Source organism: Peromyscus eremicus, chromosome X (assembly GCF_949786415.1).
Source record: "Peromyscus eremicus chromosome X, PerEre_H2_v1, whole genome shotgun sequence".
NCBI classification, from domain to species: Eukaryota; Metazoa; Chordata; class Mammalia; order Rodentia; family Cricetidae; genus Peromyscus; species Peromyscus eremicus.
In genome coordinates, this window is record NC_081439.1 from 3,632,985 (window position 1) to 3,643,845 (window position 10,861).

At 39.3% G+C, this 10,861-nt stretch overlaps 1 protein-coding gene across 1 annotated transcript in view; it reads left to right on the forward strand.

Annotated features, from left to right (window-relative positions):
- The first annotated feature begins 9,684 nt into the window (after positions 1-9,684).
- The window catches only part of Dipk2b (divergent protein kinase domain 2B), a 34,203-nt gene continuing 33,026 nt past the window's right edge, over positions 9,685-10,861 (forward strand). Inside the window, exon 1 of the mRNA XM_059251144.1 lies at positions 9,685-9,745. Within this exon, the coding sequence (XP_059107127.1) occupies positions 9,685-9,745 (61 nt within the window). The remainder of the gene's footprint in view (positions 9,746-10,861) is intronic.

The following is a 10,861-nucleotide window of genomic DNA, read 5'->3' on the forward strand; positions in this document are numbered from 1 at the left end:
AGAAAGAAGCCAAGCTAAGGCCAGGAATTCATAATTAAGAAGAAGCCTCCATGTGTGATTTATCTGGGAGCTGGGTGGCGCCCCCCCCAAAAAAAAGAGCAAAAACATCCAACAACAACCTACACATATATATTCTATCAACTCTGGTGACTCACGAACTGTTTTGTGTAGGAATGGAACTATTTTGTGTAGAAATGAAACTGTTTTGTATAGGAATGGAACTGTTTTGTGTAGGAGTGGAACTGTTTTGTGTAGGAAGGGAGAACTTTGTTTTTTCTACTCAGGCTCAAGACGCATCTTCAAAAAATATAAAGAAAGGAGGAATCATATTCCTCAGTCTCTTTAAATTAAAAAAAAAAAATTTCTTGTCCCTTGAGTGGATTAATGTTAGCCTGTGTTAATGTACCCTATGTTTTGTTAGTAGGAAATGTAAATAGTTCTATTAAGAGATTGCTGGAAAGCCCAAACTGACCTACTCTGGTGATAGGATGGCCAAACACCCTAACTGTCATGCTAGAAATCTCATCCAATGACTGAGGAAACCGGATGCAGAGATCCATGGCCAGGCCCCAGGTGGAGCTCCAGGAGTCCAATTGGTGAGAAAGAGGAGGGTTTGTATGAGCAAGAATTGTTGAGATCAAGATTGGAAAAAGCACAGGGACAAATAGCCAAATGAATGGAAACACATGAACTATAAACCAATAGCTGAGGAGCCCCCCCAACTGGATCAGGCCCTCTGGATAAGTGAGACAGTTGATTAGCTTGAACTGTTTGGGAGGCATCCAGGCAGTGGGACTGGGACCTGTCCTCAGTGCATGAGCTGGCTGTTTGGAACCTGGGGCTTATACAGGGACACTTTGTTCAGCCTGGGAGGAAGGGACTGGACCTGCCTGGACTGAATCTACCAGGTTGAACTCAATCCCCAGGGGAGTCTTTGCCATGGAGGAGATGGGAATGGGGGGTGGGCTGGGGGGAGAACAAAGGAATCTGTGGCTGATATGTAAAATTAAATTAAATTATAAAATAAAAAATATAAAAAAATCAATTCAAAGTAAAAAAAAAGAGATTGTTTTTGGATGTTTGCTAAAGTTTAGGAACTATAAATAGATCAATTAAGAGTTCACTTTTGGGTGTAAATTTGTGAGAACTGTAATGGCGTCTATTGTGAATATTCATGTTAGAATTATGGTATTAACCTGTTAATGTTAGTGAACCATAGTGTGATGATAAGGAGTTATAGGTTCAGCCAAGGAATTTAAAAGGCCTTGAGTACACATTGCAAAATGACTGGGTTGATGATTGCTAGGTCCTAATTTCCTTGGTTAAAGATAAGAGTTCATTTGAAATGCTATGCTGAATATAACTGGGTGTGTGTAGACTCTTCTATTTACAATGACTGATTTTTAAAAAGACTTTATGCAGCTAAAACTGCTGTAGACATCTGGACCAATTTAAAAAGGACATCCTCTACTCCTTTATTAGGAGGTATTGCAGCCATAAGGAGCTAAGCTCAGCACCCTTACTTGAGATTTTCCAGGTAGTACACAGTCATTTGAGAGGTCTAAGGGGAACTTATAAAAATATATTAAAAGGGGGGAATTTGTGGGAATCCACAAAGAGTCCATCTTGTGGTTTGTTTCCCAGGTTTGAGAGTCAGAGTATATGTTGCTCTCATTATAGGGTGCAAAGGCATGGTTACCAGGTGTCTTATACTTCAAGGCCTAATCACAAGATGCTTTGCCATGGGGTGTGGGTACCAGATGTGTTTTGAAGGGTCTACACTTGGTTGTATGTTGTGCTTTGATCCTAAAAGGGGGAGGTCTTTTGCCTCTCCCTTTGCTAGTGTATAAAATCCCATTAGAAATAAACTTGAGGCTGCTGGGTATTGACCCAGGGTTCTCCCAAAACTATTCTGTGTCTCTATCTTTTTCTTTATCTATTTCTATATTTCTATTTATCATTTCTCAATTCCTCACATCAAGGGACTCTTTGATAGGTCGAGGCTGAACCCCAACACTGAACACCAACACTGGGTGAAGCTTCTTTGATGACCACTGGGCTGGGCACCAATCTATGAGTATAGCAGAATATCATTAGAAGCCATTTTTTTGACTTTTTTGCCAGTCACATTTGGTAATGGAATTTTCCCAAGGGCCTGCCCTGAGAAAAATCCTTCCCATGATCCTGGGGAAGATGCTACATCCAGCATGGGGTTATCAGAGGGAAAAGAATCTATATACATTATGCTCTTTCATCAGTTTACTTTATTTCTCTAATACAAAATTCTATCTATACAGCTTCAGCTCCATCCTCACATTCAGCTCTTCTCTGTACCTACTTTTCCTGTCTTCTCATAGTCCTAACTAAGCTCCTATGCTTTTGACCTCATCTTTGTGCTCTGTTCCTTCATCCTCCATCTTTCTTTCCTTGTTCCTTACTCCTGACTCTGAGAAAACTCTATAAAAGATCTGCCTTACCATCCACAGAATCTCTGCCTTTTTCTCTTCTCTCCAGCCATGTGGCTCTGTCTACCATCTACAGAAAATTGCCTTGTTCTTTTTCTCCTGGCCATGAAACTCTGCTCTGGCCAGGAATCCTGTCCCACCCTTCATTCCACCTGGATATGCGAAAACCTCCTTTGTTCTGGGTCAGTTGCTCTGGAAAGCCATTTCTTCTGTCTGGGGAATGGAGATCTGACCTTCATTTGCAAAATAAACAAAGCTATGCATCTACAGCCTGCCTGTCTCCTAGGCTCTGCAGGGGTGTTTCCTAGTAGATCAGCAGTAGGTCTGAGAAGCTTACACCATTTGCCGTATGGCCTAGTAGTATATGAGTACACAAGAATTTCATAGCTGAAAACAGCTGATATACTTTAATAAGTTAAATAACACCAAATATTCCTTGATACATGGCTTTCTCTTGAAGGACTCCTTGGTTGATCAAGGTATAGCTTATTATATACAGCTGAATCTCTATAATATATTCTTGTAGCTCACTGCAATTTGGTTCATTCTATCCTTGGTCTCTGGGATATCCAGCCTCTGGGTCCTGGCCTTCCAGGCAGTGTTGGGGTGGATGCCCTCTCATGGTAGTTGGATACTCCCACAATTGCTGCATCATCTTTACCCTGGTACACCTTGTAGGCAGAACAAATTTGTGCCTGGGTTGCTGTCATAGTTCCTCCCCTGGAATTCTTCCCTGCTTACAGGATATGGCCAGTTCAGGCTCCATGTCATCTATTGCTAGGAGTCTTAGCTAGGGTCACTCTCATAGATTCCTGGGAGTTTCTATGGCTTTATGTTTCTAGCTCATCCCAGAGAAACCCTCAGATTCCAGTTGTCTCTCCCAGTACTCTCTCCTTGTACCCTTCTTGCACCTAATCCCTCCTGTTCCCATCCTCACCCTTCTTCCAGCCCCCTTCTTCCTGTCCACTGGCAATGTCCATTCTATTTCCCCTTCACAGTGATATTCATGCATCTGCCCTTAAGCCTTCCTTGTTACTAAGCATCTCTGGGTCTGTGTATTGTAGCATGGTTGTCCTTTATGTTATGGCTAATATTCACTTATGAGTGAGTACATACCACATTTTGTAGTTGTTTTTTATTCTTTTCTCTTTTGGAGGTCCACCACCCAGCTCCCAAATAAATACATGAGATGTATTCTTGCCTGTGAATGCCCGGCCTTAGCTTGGCTTATTTCTATCCAGCTTTTCTTAAATTATCACCTCTACCTTTTGCCTCTTGGCTTTTGTCTTTCTCTCTTTCTGCATATCTTTTCTTTCCTTCTTAATACATGTGGCTGGGTGGCTGGCCCCTGGTATCCTCCTCTCCTTCTCCTCTTCATGCTCCTCAATATCCTCCTCCAAGATTTCTCCTCCTATTTGTCCATCTATCCTTTCTCCTGCCTAGCTATTGTGCATTCTTTATTAAACCAATCAGGTGCTTTAGACAGGCAAAGTAACACAGCTTTACAGAGTTAAACAAATGCAATATAAAAGAGTGGAACATATCTTTGCAGCAATTAAACAAATGTTCCATAGCATAAACAAATGTAACACATCTTCAACTAATATTCCACAACAATGTTTGTCTTTCTGGGTCTGAGTTATCTCACTCAGGATGAATATTTTTCTAATTGTATCCATTTATCAGCAAATTTCCTGATGTCATTGTTTTTAAAAGCTGAGTAATACTTCACTGTGTAAATGTGCCATGTTTTCTTTATCCATTCTTCAGTTGAGGGACATCTAGATTATCTCCAGTTCCTGGCTACTATGAATAAAGCTGCTATGAACATAGTTGAGCAAGTGTCCTTGTGATGTGGTGGAGCATCCTTTTGCCCAGGAGTGGTATAGGTAGGTCTTGAGGTAGATAGATTCCTAATGTTCTGAGAAAACTCCAGGTTGATTTCTAAAGTAGCTGTATGAGTTTACATTCCCACCAGAAGTAGAGGAGTGTTCCTCTTGCGCTACATCCTCTTCAACATGAGCTGTCACTTGTGTTTTTTTTTCTTAGCCATTCTGACAAGTGTAAGATGGAATCTCAGTGTCATTTTTGATTTGCATTTCTTGATGGCTAAGGATACTGAGCATTGCTTTGATTTTCAGCCATTTGAGTTTCTTCTGTTGAGAATTGTGTTTAGATCTATACATCACTTTTAATTTGGTTATTTGTTGGGTTTTATGTCTAGTTTATTGAGTTTTTTTATATATAGCCCTCTGTCAAATGTGGGTTTGGTGAAGATCTTTTCCATTCTGTGGGATGTCATTTTGTCCTTTTGACAGTGTCCATAGCCTTACAGAAGCCTTTCGGTTTTATGAAGTCCTCCCGTTCGCTAATTGATGATCTTAGTATTGGTGTTATGTTCAGGAAGTTGTCTTCTGTAACACTGTGTTCAAGTCTATTCCCCACTTCCTCTTCTAATAGGTTCAGTGTACCTGGTTTAATATTAAGGTCTTTGATCCACATGGACTTGAGTTTTGTGCAGGGTGATAGATGTGGATCTACTTGTGTTTTTCTACATGCTGATGTCCAGTTAGACCAGCACCATTTGTTGAAGATGCTTTTTTCTGTTGTAAAATTTTAGCTTCTGTATCAAAAATCAAGTATCCAATGGTGAGTAGATTTACTTCTGGGTCTTTGATTTTGATTATGTTTATCAACCTGTCTGTTTTTGTGCCAATATCATGCAGTAATTTATTACTATTGCTCTGTACTACAGTTTGAAATCAGGGATGGTGATACTTCCTGAAGTTCATTGATTGTACAGGATTGTTTTAGCTATCCTGGGATATTTGTTTTTCCATATGAAGTTAAGTATTGTTTTTTCAAGTTCTCTAAAGAATTGTGATAGAATTTTGATGGGCATTGCATTAAATCTGTCAGTTGCTTTTGGTAAGATTGCCATTTTTACTATGTTAATCCTACTGATCCATGAGCATGGAAGATCTTCCATTTTTCTGATATCTCCTCTAATTTCTTTCTTCAAACACTTGAAGTTCTTGTCATTCAGGTCTTTCACTTTCCTGGTTAGAGTTACACCAAGATATTTTATATTGTTTGTGGCTATTCTGAAGGTTGTTGTTTCCCTGATTTCTTTCTCAACCCACTTATCGTTTGTATATAGAAGGACAACGGATTTTTTTTTTTGTTTATTTTGTGTTCCAGCCACATCGCTAAAAGTGTTTATCAGCTGTAGGAGTTCTCTGGTAGAATTTTTGTGGTTGCTTATGTATATTATTATATCATCTGCAAATAGTGATAATTTGACTTCTTCTCCAATTTGTATCCCATTGATTTCATTCAATTGTCTTATATCTGTAGCTAAAACTTGAATACTATATTAAATAAATATGGAGAGAGTGGACAGTCTTGTCTTTTCCCTGATTTTAGTGGAATTGCCTTAAGTTTCTTTCCATTTAATTTGATATTGGCTATAGGGTTGCTGTATATTACCTTTATTATGTTTAGTTATGTCCCTTGTATCCCTGATCTCTCCAAGACTTTTATCATGAGGAGATGTTGGATTTTGTCAAAGACTTTTTTCAGCATATAGACAGAGGATCATGTGCTTTTTGTCCTTTCAGTTTGTTTATATGATGGATTACTATTGTTGGTATTTTTTACTCTTTTAGCTCTTTGGGGTGGAGGGCCTGCCACCCAGGTCCCAAATAAATCACACACAGAGGCTTATTCTTGGTTATGAATGCCTGGCATTAGCTTGACTTGGTTTCTTGCCAGCTTTTCTTAACTTTAAATTATCCTATCTATCTTTTGCCTCTGGGATTTTCCTTTTCTATTCCTGTTTACCTTTATTTGTTTCTTACTCCATGGCTTGCTGTGTAGCTGGGTGGTTGGCCCCTGGAGTCCTCCTCCTCCCTCCTTCCAGTTTTCTCCTTCTGTATATACTCTCTGCCTGCCAATCCCATCTATCCTTTCTGCTGCCTTGCTATTGGCCTTTCAGTTCTTTATTAGACCATCAGGTGTATAAGACAGGCAAAGTAACACAGGTTCACAGAGTTTAACAAATGCAACATAAACAAAAGTAACACACCTTAAAATGATACTCTACTAGAGATTACATTGAGAGTTTTTGTTTTTTGAACTATTCCTGCATCTCTTGGATGAAGCCTACTTGATCATGGTGGTCTTTTTGATGTGTTCTTGGATTTGGTTTATGACTATTTTACTGATTCTTTTTGCATCAATGTTTATGAGGGAAAATGGTCTGTAATTCTCTTTCTTTGTTGAGTCTGTGTAGTTTGCATATCAGGCTACCTGTGGCCTCATAAAATGAATTTATCAATCTTCCTTCTGTTTCTGTTTTGTGAAAGGGTTTGAGAAGTGTTGGTATTCACTCTTCTTTGAAGATCTGGTAAAATTCTGCACTGAAACCATCTGGCCCTGAGCTTTTATTGGTTGGGAGGCTTTTAATGACTGCTTCTATTTCCTTAGCAGTTATAGGTCTATTTATATCATTTATCTTATCTTCATTTAACTTTGATAAGTGTTATCTATGGAGAAAATTGTCCATTTCTTTTAGATTTTCCTGGTTTGTAGAGTACAGATTTTTGAAGTGTTACCTAATGATTCTTTGTATTTCCTCAGTGTCTGTTATTTTATCCTCCTGTTTGCTTCTGATTTTGTTACTTTTGATATCCTCTCTCTGCCTTTTATTTGGTTTGGATAAGGGTTTGTCTAACTTGTTGATTTTTTTCTAAGAAACAACTCTTTGATGCATTGATTCTTTGTATTCTGTTTACTTTGATTCTATTTTATTGATTTTAGCTCTCAGTTTGATTATTTCCTGCCATCTATTCCTCTTGGGTGTGTTTGCTTCTTTTGTTCTAGAGTTTTCAGGTGTGCTGTTAGGTCACTAGTATGAGATCTCTCCACATTCTTTATGAAGGCATTTTGTGCTGTGAACTTTCCTCTTAGTACTGGTTTCATTGTGTCCCATAAGTTTGGGTATGTTGTGCATTCATTTTCACTGAATTCTAGGAAGTCTTTATTTCTTTATTTCTTCCTTGACCCAGTGGTGATTCAGTAGAGTTGTTCAATTTCCATAAGTTTTTAGGGTTTCTGTTGTTGAAATCCAGCTTTAATCTTTGGTGGTCTGATAAGGTACAGGGAGTTACTTCAATTTTCTTGAATGAATTGAGACTCGCTTTGTGACTGAGTATATGGTCAATTTTGGAGAATGTTCCATGAGATGCTGAGAAGAAGGTATATTATTTGGTATTTGGGTGAAATGTTTCATAGATATCTGTTAGGTTCATTTGAGTCATAATGCCAGTTAGCTACAGTATTTCTCTGTTTAGTTTTTGTCTGGATGACCTGTTCATTGGTGAGGATGGGATATTGAAGTTTCCCACAATTAATGTGTGAGGTTCTATGTGTGACTTAAGCTTTAGTAATTCTTCTTTTACAAATGTGGGTGCCCTTGAATTTAGGGCATAGATGTTGAGAATTGCAATGTCCTCTTGGTGGATTTTTCCTTTGATGAGTATGAAATGTCCTTCTCCACATTTTGATTAATTTTGGTCAGAAGTCTATTTTGTTAGATATTAGAAGAGCTGCACCAGTTTGCTTCTTAGGTACATTTGCTTGGGAAATCTTTTTCCAACCCTTTACTCTGGGGTAATGCCTATCTTTGGTGTTGAGATGTGCTTTCTTATATGCAGCAGAAGGATGGATCATGTTATCATATCCATTCTGTTTGCCTGTGTCTTTTTATTGGGTAAATGAGTCCTTTGATATTGAGAGATATTAATGACCTGTGATTGTTAATTTCTGTTATTTTGTTGTTAGTGGTATGTGTGTCTGTATCTGTGTGTTTCCTTTCTTAGGGTTTTGTTGTTATGAAATTATTTAATGCCTGTGTTTTCATGGGTGTGGTTGACATCCTTGGGTTGGAGTTTTCTTTCTAGTACCTTCTGTGGAACTGGATTTGTGGATTGATATTGTCTAAATTTGACTTTGTCACAAAATAACTTGTTTCTTCCATCTATGGTGATTGAAACTTTTGCTGGGTTTAGTCTGGCATCCATGGTCTCTTAGAGTCTGCAAGACATCTATCCAGGACCTTCTGGCTTTCAGAATCTCCATTGAGAACTTGGGTGTTATTCTAATAGGTCTGCTTATACATGTTACTTGGCCTTTTTCCTTTGAAGCTTTTAATGTTCTTTATTCTGTATGTTTAGTGTTTTGATTATTATGTGGTGAGGGATCTTTCTCTTCTGGTTCAATCTATTGTTGTTCTGTAAGCTTCTTGTACCTTTATAGGCATGTACTTCTTTAGATTAGGGAAGTTTTCTCCTATAATTTTGTTAAATATATTCCTGGATTTTTATGCAGAGATCCTTCTCTTTCTTCTATTCCTATTATTCTTAAGTTTAGTATTTTCATGGTGTCCCATGTTTCCTTGATGTTTTGTTTTAGGAGATTTTTGATTTAACATTTTTTGACCAATAAATCTGTTTCTTCTACTGTATTTTCAATGCCTGAGATTCTCTCTTCCATTTCTTGTATTCTGTGATGCTTGTGTCTGTAGTCCCCGTTTGCTTACCCAAGTTTTCCATTTCCTGAATTCCCTCTATTTGTGGTTTTTTTTAATTGCTTCTATTTTGGTTTTTACATCATAAATAGTTTCCTTCACCTGTTTGCTTTTTCTTGGATTTCTTGGCATTCTTTAAGGAATTTGTTGATTTCTTCTAATTTATTGGTAGTCTTTTCCTCAATTTCTTGAAGAGAGTGTAGCTTGAAATTTTCCTGTGTTCCACCCAGTCCTGCAGCCTCTCAGACCCAAATAAACACACAGAGGCTTATATAAATTACAAATTGCATTGTTTTCTGTTTCCTCTTTGGTTTCCTAGTCTTTGTGGCCTGGATTTCTGGTGGTTGGTATGACCTTTGGTCTAGTTGGAAGTCTGTGTTCAAGTTGGGAGTTGTTCTTCTGTCAGTTAGCTTGGCCTTTGGTGCAGCAGGGGGCTCTCTGTTTTTCTGGTTGGTGTAGCCTGCACCTGTTCTTCTGACTGATGTGGCCTGCACCTTAACAGTTACAGTCTGATCAAGCTGGTATGGCTTGTGCCTATTCTGATGGGAATGGCTTGTGCCTGAGTGATGGAAGTCTACTGGGGTTGAGAGGCAGCATCCAGTAGTGGGACTGGTGATGAGCTGGGCTACCATGGGCTGTAGGAAAGGTCTTGGGATACAGAATCTAGGGAGTGGGGCAGTTTCACTAGCAGGTAGGTCACTCACTGGTTCTGATGGGTGTGGCCTGCCCCTAAGTGGTGGAAGTCCCCTGGGGTTAGGGGTAGTCCCAGCAGTGGGACCAAGAATGATCTCAGTCAGTGTAGGCTGGCAGAAGAGTCCTAGGGGGGCAGAATACAGAAAAGGTGGGTCACTCACCAGTTCGGAGTGGTGTGGCCTGAGCCTGAGTGGCAGAAGTCCACCAGGGTTGGGAGCAGGGCTCAGCATTGAGGGCCTGGCAAGGGGACAGGATGGCATGGGCAGGAAGAAAGGTCTTGGGAGCAGAATCCAGGGAGGAGGCAGCTCCACTGGCAAGCAGATTACTCACAGGTTGTGGCTGGTGTAGCCTGCACCTGAGTGGCAGAAGTCTCTTGGGGTTGTAGGCAGGACCCAGCAGCAGGGCCAGCAAGGTGCTGGGATGCAGTGGGCAGGGGGAAGGGTCCCAGGGAACAGCCTGATGCAGTTTTTATTTGATTGTTTCTTTCATTTCCAGAACTTTTGTTTGGTTCTTTTTCAGTATTGCAATTCCCTCTGTATTTTATTTTTAACTTTCTGTTTCATTCACTGTGAAGATTGTCTTGTCAAGGCCTTAAATCAATTTCCTAAATTCATTCATATGTTTATTTGAGTCTTCTACATGGCCCTCAAAGCAGGATTCTGGAATATTTCTCAGACAGATCAACTATCCTGATATTTTTGGCTTCCATTAGAGGGGAATTGGAAGGTTAGGAATATGACCAAGGTTGAGAGCAGCACAAATCTATAAATATTTAGAAGATATTTTGACATGACCATTTGATGAAACAACAGCAATATGTCACCACCCACCACCACCATGGCTTATGACCTCCTCATTCATAGGCTTTTGACTAGGTTTATATTACCATACATAAAATCTCTCCTTCAAATCCAACTAGAAAGTTGTTGGTTACCTCAAAAAATATTATGCTACTATTATGCCAGTGGTCATATCTTGCCTCACAAGTTGTTATTGTAATATTTACTATTTACTGCTGGGTAAGACCATGCAGCCTATATAGCACTTTCTAGCTCTATGAAAGGTAGCCATCAGGGAGTTTCTTGGTCAGTTGAGGTTGCTTTCTCTATGTCCT